The sequence below is a fragment of the Dermacentor andersoni genome, chromosome 4, assembly GCF_023375885.2.
Source record: "Dermacentor andersoni chromosome 4, qqDerAnde1_hic_scaffold, whole genome shotgun sequence".
In the NCBI taxonomy this organism is placed as follows: domain Eukaryota; kingdom Metazoa; phylum Arthropoda; class Arachnida; order Ixodida; family Ixodidae; genus Dermacentor; species Dermacentor andersoni.
The window spans coordinates 110,472,503-110,486,787 of record NC_092817.1 but is presented as its reverse complement, the minus strand read 5'-3'; the positions used below and the strand labels follow the sequence as shown (position 1 = coordinate 110,486,787).

At 47.2% G+C, this 14,285-nt stretch overlaps 1 protein-coding gene across 1 annotated transcript; it reads right to left on the bottom strand.

Annotated features, from left to right (window-relative positions):
* Positions 1-8,767: 8,767 nt before the first annotated feature.
* On the bottom strand, positions 8,768-12,572 carry LOC126537394 (uncharacterized). Its single transcript, XM_055074402.2, has 2 exons — positions 12,222-12,572; positions 8,768-11,506 (listed from the first exon to the last, which is right to left on the bottom strand). The coding sequence occupies exon 2, from the start codon at positions 11,447-11,449 to the stop codon at positions 9,566-9,568; it is 1,884 nt and encodes a 627-aa protein (XP_054930377.1). The 5' UTR covers positions 11,450-11,506; positions 12,222-12,572; the 3' UTR covers positions 8,768-9,565.
* Between the last annotated feature and the right edge of the window lie 1,713 nt (positions 12,573-14,285).

Below are 14,285 nucleotides of genomic sequence, written 5' to 3'. Positions count from 1 at the left end.
GCTTGAGGTCAGGAAAATGAGCAAGCCTAATTAAGTGGCGCACTTATGGGTCAACTTGAAGAGCAGTTCAAACTTGGTGAAGTCGAGTTTCTTCGCCGCTGGTCTACGCGTTATCTAAACGTTTCCCGAGGCAAATCTCTATGAGCCAGAATGATGCCCAAATTCTGTTTGCCTGAGTTTAGACTTCGTATTTGCATGTGCCCCGGATGTCATTCATGAATTCTAGACTGGCAATAATGCTTTTGCATGGACGCTGTAATGATGTTCTCTTGTTGTTCTGTGCGGCAAAGCCAGTGTCAAACAGAGACCATTTACTATACCATTTGTTGATCTGTTTTGCTTATATCAAGTATGATGTATTACATGCGCTATACCTTTTATCGTACTTAACGTTCATATCACAGTTGTAAGTGTGCCTACGGGTGAATAAATTCCTTTGGTAACTTATGCAAACGGTATTTGAGTTCGACAGTGAATATATAACCTCATAGTTCTTAGGTTATCACCGGCTATACAAGACCCGAAGCTCAGTTTCCGTTACCGCATTACGAAATTTATTTTTCGGGAGAGTATCGTGTTTTTTTTTTCGTCCATTACGCTAGAACTGACAGCCGGAAATAAATTTCGGATAAGGGATGCTTAGATGCTCAGTAACATGATACACGTACGTCCCACAGAAACGTTGCATTCCATACCTGTCGTAACAGGGCGAGGGAACGGCTGCAGCGTGCGGGGAGTCTTCTCGACGGAAGGAGGAGGAGACCCGCTGCTCTGGCCAAGCGTCGCCGTGCGGCGGCGGGCCCTGCCGGGCGAAGGCCTCGCATTGCGTTCCTGCCTGGCCCGGGCTTTATCGAAGTTGGTACTGGGCAGCGGTGAAGTTCGGCTGCGACTGGCACTGGCACTTCTGCTGGGACTTGTGCGGTGAGGTGAACGCTTGTGGGATCTGGCTGGCGAAGGGTTTGCAGCGGGACTTCGGGGTCCGCGCTGGAGCCTCCGTTTGGGCGACAGCGGCGAATTCTGGCCATCGGTCCCGGCTTTCGCCTCGCCGAGGGGTCGTCCAGCAGTCGGCGGCTGCTGCGCTGCTGTGGGCGACGGCGGCGAGGCAGTTGCGTCGTTCTGTTGCTCCATGCTAAGTTGACGCCGCGAAAGCCAGTAAAAGCGGTATATATGGGCGTCTTCAGAAGCGGAACGATCCAGAAATGTCTGTCAGTGGGGCTTGTCGAATCCCTCTCGGAACGCGCTATGAACGTGCCTCGCGGGCGCGTGTAGCTCGAGCGCGAGAAAAAGCAGCTGCTGCCGGTGCCGCTGGTGTCGTCCTCTAGAAATGGAATTTATCGAACAAGGAGGACATCTCGAATAGTTTTATTTTCAGTTTGTGTTTCAGATTTCACTTCTTTGAGTACAACGGATGGGTAAGAGACAATATATAGACGAGGAGCCCAAAGTCAAAGACTGCAACGGGACCCTCGGTTAACAATAACAATAGAGATATGCATTAAAGAATATTAAATATATTATAATAAATTAATAAATGTATTAAAATATTAAAGTGTGTGGTATTACAGAGAAATACTAATAACGTAATCCAATTCTGCGCAGAAAATATATGTACTAACCACGCAGAAAGCAGGGGACGAATTCAGAATTGTTTTTATTCGTAAGCGTTCTTTGCCATCGGCCGGCCGCCTGCGTGAATAATATGTGCACCCGGGAACAATTCTAGCGTAAAGGGGGCTTCGTAAATACGAGCTAAAAAGCCGAAGTAGTCGAGCCTAGGCAAGGCAGGTATCAGTGCGCCGTCACTGCATCTGAGTGATTTAACGGCGTTCTCTTGGGGTTTAATGAACGTAGCACTCCTCCTCCGCCCTTTCTTTCGTAGTCAGTTTTGGAAGTGCTTTATTCGGGCTCGCACGCACTGACGGCGTTGGCACTCGTGACGGCTTGGTGTTTATTGATTGCGGCATGTGCCTGGCGTGGCAACCTAGCTCATGTGTCACGTGATAGCCTGTATTGTTTTGCGGTGGCATGCCAGTGTCAGCGCATGCACATTGGTGCTCGTGAGGGAAGTTTTTCGACATAAACTCAGTTGCAATTAAGTGTCTTTCCTGTATGTGCTCTTTCTTTCCACACCACCTCTGCGCTCTGATGTCAAAGAATAATAATCTAGAATTCATTTAATGTGCTCAGGAACAACACTGAGGCCTGAGTGCTGGTGCACGGAAAAACAAACACAAGAAAGGAAGAATTGTAAAACAAGTACCACAGTAGTTCCGGAATAAGAAAATAAATGAGAACACAAATATTAAAAAAGAACAGCAACTGAATAGACAGGTACCTAATAAGAAGCTTGAATAACTTGCACATAATCGAGGGATAGAGTGCAAACATCGAAGGAGAGGCAGACTACGTGAAGATACGAGACGAGTGGAGTACAAAGAAGGCCCAAGAGAAAATTGCGAAGCTCCCATCAGAAAGGAGACAACACCGAGAGAATGAGAGTTGTGATGAAGATGGTGACGATGACGACGACGACGACGAGGACGACGACGACGACGAGGACGACGACGACGACGATGAAGTCTCATTTAATGGCACAAACCTACTATGGGGGAAAGGCCACGAATCGGGTGGTATGGATGGATGGATGAATAACTTTTTTGAGGTCCGTCGGTGCGCGCGATTAGTACGCAGCAGACCGCTCCCACGTCGGGACAGAGAGGCCATGCCCCTCCGCCGCGTCGCGGGCCCGATGGACAGCCCAGAGCTGTGCTTCAAGGTCCGAGCTGCCTAGAGCTCGGTCCCCCTCTTCCTTGGTGGTCCTGGCCCCCGGCGCCAGGGAGCAACCCCAGAGCATATGGGCAAGGCTAGCTAATTCCTTACAGTAGCGACACGCATTGTGAGGGTGCGCGTCCGAAAAAAATTTTTGCAGGAAGGCCGGGCATGGGTAGTTGTCCCGCTGAAGCCGCCTATACGTGACTTCTTGGGCTTTATTGAGTGCTTTGTGCGGTTGCGGCATGGTTCTCTTGACTAACTGTTTATGCTAGGCGACATCTTTGTAAGTGACGAGTAGTGACCAAGCAGTTTCTGTGCAAGTAAAACATAAGTGTTCGAATACGGCAAAGGGGGGGGGGGGGGCAGCCTTGTAAATGATACTTCCAATTGCCGGTCAAGAGACCATTGTCTGTTCCAAGAATAATTTAGACGCATAAAATCTGTAGTGTTTGCTAATGTGAGGCCTTTTTTATCTTCGGTCAAAGAAAACTGCCTATATCTGGATGCAGTGATGTGCGCTGGTACCGGCAGCACAGATATTATCGGTCCTGTTAAAAGACTGGGAATGCGGGAGATGGAAATTCAAGACGATGAGCAAAACGTGAACAAGGTGAATGCAGGAGCCCTACGTTTCGACAAGTGGACTTGTCTTCTTCAAGGCGATATAGGCTTTCCTCGCCACAGTATATATAGGTGGGGTTCTTCTAAAGGGGAGAGGGTGTGATGCGGGACGGCGCGGAAACGAGGGCAAATGTGTTAGCGTGTCGAATTGAGAGTAAAGGAACGCTGTGTACAAGGTCAAAGCACGGGCACCCCCCCTCCCCCACCCCCACCCCTGTCTGTCAACACACACGCGTTAGCCGGCGTGTCAAGGGCGTCTGACACGCCGGCTGAAAGAAAAAAAAAAGAAAAAAAAGAAGGAAAGGAAAGGAAAAAAAAAGGAGGGGGATACGTCAAGAAATCAAACTAAGTGTTGTTGCCTATAGCTTGAAGTTTAGCATAGCGAATCGATTCTAAAGCTCCCTTTGAAACGTTTATGCCTATTGGTTGCAATGTCTTGAACTTATGGATAAGGTATGATTCTCTGTATTTTCTTTCTCGTTCAGAACGGAAATTTGACTGTAAGATGCAGAGTTTAAGTTCATGAACGTTATGATCTGGTTGGTTGAAATGCTCGGCGACGGCTTTGGGAAGCTTTTTAGCTGTGCCCGCGCGATGTCCGTTTAATCTGACGTTCATTGATTGTCCTGTTTCACCGATATATTGTTTCTTACAGAAGGAACATTCAAGCATATAATTCACATCCGAACTTGTACAAGTGAAGCTAGATTTGACTTCATGTGTATAACTATTGGCGGTGCTTTTAATTTTAATGTCACCTTGAAGGTGGCTGCAGGTTCTGCACCTAGGGCGACAACATGCTTTTATTACGGGGGAATGCTGCTGGCTGACTTTTGCGTGCACTAACATGTCTTTAAAGTTCTTGTTTCGGCGATAGGTAACCCTGGGTACATCCGGGAACGCTTTTCGCAGACGTTCGTTACTTGATAATATTGGGTGGTATTTTCTTAGGATGTTGTTTATGTTTGGGAGTGCATTAGAATGTTTTGTTATAAAGGCCGGCGGTCTGTCAGATTCTAATGTGGGCTGTCTCTTCGCCAATTCCGACTGTCTCTCCAATCTTGACGCGGCATCATAAGCTCTACCGAGAGCAACTTGGGGATACTTCCTTTCTGCTAGCGTTGATTTAAGGTCATTTAGGTTGTGGATATAATCGTAGCCTTCGCTGCAGATTCTTCTTATATGTTTCGCTTGTCCGACAAAAATTCCTCGCTTGCAATGTCGCGGGGGATGACTGTTGTAGTCTAAATATTTCTGGCTATCTGTAGGCTTCCGGTAAAGTGTCGTTGTCAGTTTTCCGTTTTCTATGTAGACCGTAGTGTCCAGGAAGTTGATCCGACTAGGAGAGTGGTGAACAGTAAATTTATTACTCGGGTGAAAGCGATTGAAATGGCTAATTAAGTCGGTTAAGGCGCTTGTGCCTTGTTCCCATATTATAAATATGTCGTCAATGTAACGAAGATAGGTGTGGGGTTTTAAAGGGTAGGATTTCAGCAGGTCTGCTTCAAGCTGTCCCATGAAAATGGTCACATACGTGGGAGCGAATGGCGTACCCATGCTAGTGTCGAAAATTTGCAGGTAGTGCATAGAATCGAATTCGAAATAGTTGAGCGTGAGAACTAACCTAAGGAGCGATAAGTAAACTTCAGGAGCGTGCGCTTTGGGATTGATTGCGAGAGATCTAGAAACGGCTTCAATTCCTTCGCTTATGGGAATGAGCGCGGTCGGAAAGGATTTGGTTGGCGTTGATGCCATCGATGATTCGAAGGAAGTGCGGCGTTTCTTGAACGAAAGATGGGAGGGTGGTGGGTATGTTTGACACGTGGTGATTTAGGAATTTAGATAGTGACTCGGTAGGTGTGTTGTTATTAGACACAATAGGCCGACCTGCTATTTCTGCTGTAAATATTTCTTCGACCGGAACTTTATGTATTTTAGGAAGAAGATAAAAACGGCCTGCTGTTTTGTTTTTGGGCATCATGAAGCGATATTCAGATTGCGTTATTAGTTCCCTGGACCGGAGCTCCGCTATTGTGCTTATCACAATATTGCTGTAATATGAAGTTGGGTTAGAGTCAAGTTTCATGTAATGGGTGTGGTTGGTCAGTTGTTTAGAGGCCTCATTCTTGTACTTTTCTATAGGCCAGATTACGATACTGCCGCCTTTATGTGGTGGTTTTATTACAATATCATTCCTTTTCGCAAGTCCTTTAAGGATTTGTTGTTGAGCGGGGGTCACATTTTTGCGTTTCCGGCCATGCCGCGTTGACTCTAAAATTTCCATTGATATCAGTTTTAAGTATAAATCGAGGTCTGGGCACTGTTCGGTTTCCGGTGTACACGTGCTAGGTGCTGGTCTACCGAAAAAGAACTCCTTGATGCGCATGCGTCGTGAAAACTCTGTTATATCTTTGTGGAGTTCGTATTCGTTTACTGCGTTGTTCGTCGGACAAAATGTTAGACCATCTTTCAGGAGATCAACTTCTTCGGGGCTTAGACTCTGGCACATGAATCTTAACACTTCAAAATGCAAATTCATGAGAATCTCACGCAGCCAAGTATCTTTTTATAACTACCATCTTAACAACATCCCACTTGAATCAGTATCTTGTTATAAATATCTTGGAGTGCACATTACAAATAATCTCTCATGGAAACGACATATCGAACACATTACATCAAAAGCTAACCGCATGCTGGGCTATCTTAAACGAAATTTTTCACTCGCACCTTCTTCCCTGAAAAAACAGCTATATGTCACCTACATTCGGCCTAATCTAGAGTATGCATCCTCAATATGGGACCCTCATCAATTAACCTTAATTAACAGCTTAGAAGCTGTGCAGAATCGGTCCGTTCGTTTTATTCTCAACAATTACCAGCGCACAGCAAGCGTAACTAGCATCAGACTTGCCCTCAACATACCTCTCCTTTCCAAACGCAGAAAAATCGCTCGCCTTTGTCTGTTTCATAAAATATACCACTTAATTCCTACACTCAAATCACGCTTTATCGAACCAGCCCATTTTACTTCCGCACGCTTGGACCATCGTCATAAGGTGAACATCCCATTCCACAAAACGTCTACCTATGGTAATTCATTTCTTCCAAAAACATGCCAGGAATGGAATCACCTACCGGATCCACTAGTCTGTATAACTAACACAGATAACTTCCGTAAGGCACTTACTAATATTATCTAGTATGCCTGATGTGAATGTATAAAGCAATTCCGCTTTCTCCTGAATATTATTGTTGATAAACTCTCTGTTTTATTATCTACCTAATCTGCAAACATTGTGTACTGTATTATGCTTTATTTTCTATCATTCTGTGCTTATTGTCTCACTCTAACCTGTCCTATATACCATGTATTTATATTTAATCTGTATTACTGAAGTTTTCCGTTTTTCTTTGTATAATTATATTTTTACCGCATTATGCTTTTTTGTTTTTTGTGTCGCTCTCGAGTTATTTTTACGTTGTACCATGCATTGTCATCTAATTAGTATTCGTGTTTTCTTTCTCCTTTCTTGCATACTTATCTGTATTTATTAGCCCCTCCCCTCTATAATGCTTCATTGTAAGCCCTGAGGGTACTATAAATAAATATGTCTACTACATTGCTGCAGTGCTCTGGATGCTCGCCTGTAGGACTGTCGGTGGAGCTACGTGCTGCAGGGGTTACATTAGTTTCTTTGGGTGGATCTGCAGCTCTAATATCTTTGCGCTGGTATTTATCTAGTAATTTTTCCTCCTTAGTTTGGATGAATTGTTTAAGTTCTCTTGTTTCCGGTTCAGTTAGCTTTACGCTGTCGAGTTGATCAGAGATTATCATAACTTGTTCTTTGCAGTGTTCTTGGAGAATGTCAATAAGAGAGAGCGATGCATTTTCCAGGACAGCATTCCACTTGAATAATAGCCTGGAGGGTAAAGAGCCGAGGGCGCATCTAACCTTAATTCTGAGACCTTTTGGGATTTTCCTCTGTTTAATGCAGCTAGTGTAAGTTTTAGGTGAAATCTGTAATTTGTTTGCTTGGCGACGAGTTTGCGGGATTGGAGGAAAGGGCGAGATTTGTTGTTGCGTGTGCTATCCGTAGTGCGTGGTAGTCATTTCTGTTTGGTTCGGGCAGACCTCCGGGGCGAAAAATCTTCAGGTGGTGTCTTTTTACGCTTAATTTTCTTGTCGAGGCCTGCACCGATGTCTGTCTGCGTATCGGTTTGTTTGTTAGTTGATGTAGCTGCTTGCGTGAAGGCTTCGAGGGTGGTTGTGGGCTTCAGTATGCGCGAATGTGCGGATGCGCATACGGAATCACTCGTTTCATGGGTAATACCCCATTGTGGGTATGTGCCACAGCCACTCAGGAACAACAACAACAACAACAACAACAACAACAACAACAACATATATAGGATGCTTGCACTCTTGCCGTCATTTATCTGCATTAACTAGTTAGCTGAAATTTTTGTGCCACCCTGCATTATAACTTTTGAATGGCTAGCGCACCCAAATTCTGGGATCATTTGAGGATCCCAAAGTTCGTAGCGTGAGGAAACACGTGGGCACAGAAACGGCAGAAAAAATTGGATTCTCTGGGCTTTGAAAAGGTCAACACAAGACACCATGTAGCAGCAGGCTATCCTGTTTCTTTAGACTTGCGTTTGCGCTCCTGTACGTTACACTAGACTCAAGGGGCCCAAAAGCAAACTTTCTGCATTCTGATTGCGTATGACTTAGGCGTAAAGTCCTGTACGCAGGTTCAATTTAATGCTAACATCTGCGATAGCTGTGCGATTTATTTCTTATTAAAAAATAACTGTGCTTCACGAAACTGCAAGTGATCCCCACGACGGGTGTTGCGCGGCAGAACACCGGAGACTTGCGCTGAAGCTGGTCATACTCGCTGTGGTGCCATTACTGTCAGCTTAGCCCCACTTAATCCCATAGAAACAATTCAGCAGATGAGCGCTAGATTTTGCCGAAGCTGTATTGTGGAGAGCCTTAAGTGGCCCTGGTTGCTCGTAGTCTGTTGTCGCAGGTCCCACACCCGTAACAATTCACGCTCCGCACAATAGTTTCATCATCAACCATCTGGTTATGAAAGTCGACGGTAAGGGGATAAACATATGTTCAATGCAGCAATGCGTCGTAGTGCCTCCTCTGAAACGTGCCACGTACGAGCTGTGCACAGCAGCCGTTGGAAGGTCTGCGCGTAGCTCGTGAATGAATGCGTGTTCAGGCAACATCGTCTGAATATATACGGCGGAGTCACGATTCCTTCCAGCACTGCAGAATGTTTAAATTTTATTTTTGTCACAGTGGTCACTGAAGATAGGCACATAGTTCGTGGTACATAAACAGTGACCAAAGTTGACGTCAAAGCGGTTCATGAGAGATCGACACATTCTCAGCGACCCTAGTTAGCCCGACGGTTGATTTCAAAACTGGCTCTTTAAGCATAGCAACCCGATTCTTTAACCAATATACACATCAGTGACTGCTCAGCGGCTGCTCAGTGACAAGTTCAGAGTTAAAGGTTAGATACGGATAAACAAACTGCACCACCTGGATGTGCTCCCGAAGAAAGCTAGTCGCATTAATATAGTACGAAATAACATGGTAGCTGTGCAGTAGTACCACAGGGAGCTCCATCTTAATCGACATGGACCATATTGTTTGGCGTGCCCGTAACACAGCCCTGAATAAATGAGCTCACAAAATAGTTACACTATTTTTTTTGCCGCACCAACCAGTGGGTGAAGACAAATACCCTTATGCATATAAAAAAAGGCGAAAATAACTGATTTACTCAACACGAAGACGAGAGCATGCTCACGCACGGCGAAATGATCTAATCAAGACAAATAGAGAGAATCAGGCATAGCCAAGCATAAAGCCCGATGGCATAGCACGTGTCAGTCTTTTCTCAACGAATATCTGCGTTAATGTCATTGAAAAAGAAAAGGAAGCGTCCTTATGTCCCATTTTTCCTCCTGATTCACAGAAGCATAAGAACTGAGAGAACGAAAGTGCAATTTCCTCAGGAGCGCGAATAGGGATGTTCGCAATGAATGCAAATTCACAATGTGCACAGGGTTCCGATGCCATGCGATCACATAGAGGTCCTGTTACAAGCAAGTAGATCGAACACATTTTTGTGCCAACAGTTCTCTAGAGCAGTTGACATTGCTCAGTTGTGTTTACGATGGCCTCCTGGCTACACTTAAAGGTTTCTGCAAACTCGGGAACGTGCTGTGCGAGCAAATCACATTCATTTTGCTGTCCTCTGCCACGTCCGGGACACATAAGAAAACATGACGACATGAAAAGAAGTTGCATGTCGCTGTAGTGCTCGAGTTGCTTGAGGGCTAAAGTAGTGGGAGCAGCTCGTCTGTACGCGTCTACAAGGGCCCTGTAGCCGAACACGCCGCTCACGGATGTTTCGGAGTAGTCATTCTTGCCCGATCGCCCCCACTTCAAGCAGCTGAAGAAGTCATCAGTCGCGTTGCCGTATGCCATGTAAGATCCGATAAAGAGGGATCCCAGGGCGGTCGCCACTTCGCTTCCGAAGCCTCCGAAGTTAACAGCAGTCGGTAGATTCGGGTCTAAAAATGGGAAGGCCAGCGTGTACGGCATCATGTGAAAATCATTATCGCCTAAAGGGGAGAAGAAGAACCACAGGCGCCTTATCGCATACGCCAGTTGCACCGTTTGCTGTGTCTTATTCAAGCGTACCGAATGCTGCCAGTTCGCCACAAGAGAGTCGGTCATGTCCGGCATGTCGTCCCTCGCTATACCGTCAATTCTTCTTTCGTTGTCATATTCAATGTGGCGGAAGGCAGACTCCAACGAGCTCCAGTTCGCGACCACCGTTACGTTTTCGTTGTAGTAAGGCCAGGTGGAAAGACGATGCGAAAAGGCCAGACGCACGGACAGCGCTATTTCTTTTGCGACCACGGCTGCGCTACCCTTGAGGACGTCACCACTGTATCTCGCGATGATTGCTTGCGAGAAGAAGACGGCCCTGCTGACGCAGAAGGCTTTGTAGTACAGTGTCGCCCTGTTGGGAATCTCTCTGTAGTAGTTTAGAATGAGGCCCCTGTTCGCATAAAGGACGGCCACCTGTACCGTGCACCACGAGACGAACAGGTGGAAATTGTCTTCGCCGTAGTGCTCCCACATGCGGAGTAGGGTTTCGAAGAAGGGACGGTTTTCGGCCAATATTCGCAAGCCGCCAGGCAGGGTGATGTCGACTCGGCGCAGGGCGTCTATCCAGCGCGGTTCCGTGAGAATTGCACCGTATGAGTTCGCGAACCAGTTGGCCGGTAGAGGTGCCGCTTCGGAGAAGCCAAAGAAAGGCCCGAGGGCGTCCGTTACCGGCGTTGCGATGTCCCACACGAACTCGTACGAGACCTCGTCGTCGACTGTCGTGCCGTTGTCGCCGGTAAACTGGCTCCTAATATATTCGTAGTAGTCTCGCTGCACGGCCGTCGCTCTTTCTTGCGCGAACCACTCGCGCAACAGGCCGAAAGATGTGCCTTGAGTGACGACCAGTTCGTCCTCCGCCTCGCCGGAACGTGGGGCGACGCGGAAGCTCGCGACGGCGTCCCAGCCCAGCTTGAGGGAACTGTAGAGCAACGCGAACAGAGCGTCCGCCCCCCGGGACGGCTGCGGCCAGACGATGCCTGCAAGAGCCAGCGCGGCTTTGACTGCGGGCAACTCGTCGCTTTTGCCACTGTACACGTTGTCGCAGCTGCGGTAGACGGCGGCCGCCCGCTGTTCTTCGTTCTGTCGTGCTGCAGGGACGTCGATGCTTTTCAGCCTGGCATCCAGGCGGTTGATGAAGTGCAGAAAGCGCTTTTCCCAGACGTCCAGGTTATGGTGCCCCTGCCAGCCATCGCAGACGAAGCGAGTGAAGTGGACGCACGGGTCCACCGATCGGTTGATGGACGAGATGAGTTGGCGGGAGTAGGCTCGGCAGGCGTGGGCCACGCAGTGTTTGGAGGCTGCAGATGAAGGGGACAACGCGATCTTGACGATCCCGACGACCAACATCAACGCCAGCAGGACGCAAGAGAGTATGCCGACGACGCATCCCGTCTTCCGCCGTGTCTATGCGGATAAGGGGTAGGGAGAAAAAGAATCACATTTTCTTGGAGATTAGAAGCTGTGCAAACAATGATAGGAATTGAGAATTTTGTTTTTCCGACCAAGGCATCAGCTGGTAACCACGGGCTGTTCTGATTGCTCAAAGAGTTGTATATTTTTATTACATTCGTTTCATTTTTCATTACTTCACTCTGCGTCATTCTCGGACCCCAAACGGGATTTCCAAAATTGCTGCGATCTGGTTATTGCGAAGGCGAATGATAAAAATACCAAGAATCGTCAAAACAGACATGCGGAAGTGCCTTGTGCTGGAGAAAACTACTAAACGCTCACACACGCACGGACTGGTCCCTCTTCCTGCTTGTTTGTTCAAGCATTACGCAAAAGTATCGAACAGCAAGAGGCGCATGCGGAAGCCCCATGCAGTCATAGGGCGAGTATGCGTCTATCGACTTGCTTTGCTGAATTTCGCTTGCAACATCTGCCTGCAACCTAAATGTACATAAGATAAATGATCCCCTGGGAGGTGGAGACTTGTGTTGGTCAACAGTAGACCAACGAAGAAAAGTTCATCCCGAAGCCTCCCGCTCGAAATTCTCGCTCTTTGCTGACGGTGGATCAATCCTTTTGTAAGAAATTGCTAAAAGTACAAGTATCACTTTTGGTATAGGTAGTAATGAGAGAAATTACGCGGGGAAAGAGGGTAGTTGGTGCTTACGTGGTTTCTGCGGGTGACCGTGCTAGTCAATGCCGTTGTGGATCGGGTTCTAGGGTCGTAAACCGTAAAGGTAGAATTCCCAGTGCTTGCACTCCGACCTGGCGATACTTGCTCTTTCGTGGTAGCCGATCCTAAGTGGAAAGGCCAGATCGCACGGGAGAATCTCTTTTGGAGGAGAGAGGGAACGTTTGTCGCGTCCCTTCCGTGGGCTGCTTGGTCCCGTCCAGGTACTGCTGCGGCTATTGTGCCTGCAGCCGCAGTTCCCAAGGTTCCCGCCGGCAGGACACCTCCGTGGTCGGTGGCTTCGACGGCGGACGCCGCGTTGAGGTCGATCGGCGCACTTGTGAGGCGGCCGACGGTTCCTGCGTCAGTTAACGCAGATCGCGGGGCCCCTTTCAGAAAATGTGTTTTTGCGTTAACAACCGCTAGTCGAAGTAAAACACGAGAAACGCCTGACGATTAGCACAGATATGGTAAGCGGGATGCGCTGTAGCCAATCGCCGAAGTGGTGCTCGGCAAATTCTGCCTTCCTGTCAAACGTTATTCGTTCATAGGGCGTTCTCCGATCATTTCAAAACGTAAACAACGCTGAATTAAAAGAAAGAAAAAGAAAAACGAACTGTGACAGTGTTCGACGAGGCACATCTGCGTTCATAAAGTGGCATTGCTCGACATAAAAATTGGAACAGCGAAAACATACGCAACCACAAAGTAACAAGGACAAGACTTTATTGAATTTTATTGACGGAAGACGCATATGTTATATAAGGGGAAAAGCAGAAGTGAAGGGGGAAGGGAGTGATGCAATCGGGGAAAATGACATTGCGCATTGATGAACACAACGTGCCGGCAGTCAACGGAATCAGGCGCAGAAAAACAAGAAAACTAAAAAAGACTAGAAAAATACTAGAAAAAAGCGAGGGATACTAATGTACAATCAATCAGTAAGCGGTCGCTTCCAAAAAATTGAAGCTCTGCCGCCAAAAGCGATGCTTACGCACGTGCTGCCATATTTATGTATGTGGAATGCTTCCTAACTGACACACGCCGTCGCGTCGGCACTCTTTCAGAGAATCTTCGTCTCTCCCATTTGAGCCTCACAACCTGTGCATTCAATTACGTGCGCGACGAAATGTGCGTACTTGTCCTTTAAGTTACTTAAATGCAGCGGCAGGATTGGCCCCCATCATAAGCCTTTCCACACTTCAAAGGAATGGCGTATACCACTTCTGTGGAACACTTCATGATCGGCTTGTCATGTTTTAGCTGACAACCTCTTTTTTGAGAGTTGCAGATGCGTGGGCATAACAGTGCCCACGCATTTAGTTGGGTGTCGAAAAAACAACGGGCACCCCATGCCTGTTGGTTACCTTCTTGGGACTGTGCGAAATCTTGCGCAGGTACGGCACAACCAAAGGTTTGTCGGACTTCCGAAGGTCATCTTTTCTTGGTGTTCCTATATTTTTAGCTTCTGAAGGAGGGTATCAGACACTGCAGTCAAGACCGAACAGGAGAACCCCACCGCCATAAGTTGGCTGGCCTGATTCTCAATACTTTTCTGCATTATGTGCGGGCACGACTTCTGAAGAGACGATTCCAAACAGTGCGACGCTATAGCTTTTTTTAGAGTTTTGGAATGGGCTGAATCATATGGTAACAGATCTTTTCTTGCGCGAGGGAAATAGCCCCAGCAAACGTGCTTTTCATGAAAGTTTAGTCTCAGGTCTAAAAACTGTAAAACATCTGCGTCAGGTAGTTCATGGGTAAAATTGAGCCCAAGTCCGTGCTTGTCAAATGCGTTTAAAACTTCGCCTACTGTAGAGAGGTAGGTGAAGGCCATCTGGTAAGAGTGGCGAAGCGACGGCGTGCCTCAGATTGGGAGCGTTCCACATACAGAAATATGGCAGGAAGTGCGTAAGCACCCCCTCTGTATCACTTTTTGCTGCAGAGCTTGAATTTTTGGAAGCGACCGCTTACTGATTTGATTGAATGTTAGTATGCCTCGCCCTTTTTCCAGTGTCTTTCAAGTTTCTTCTAGTTTTCTTGTTTTTCTGCGCCTGAGTC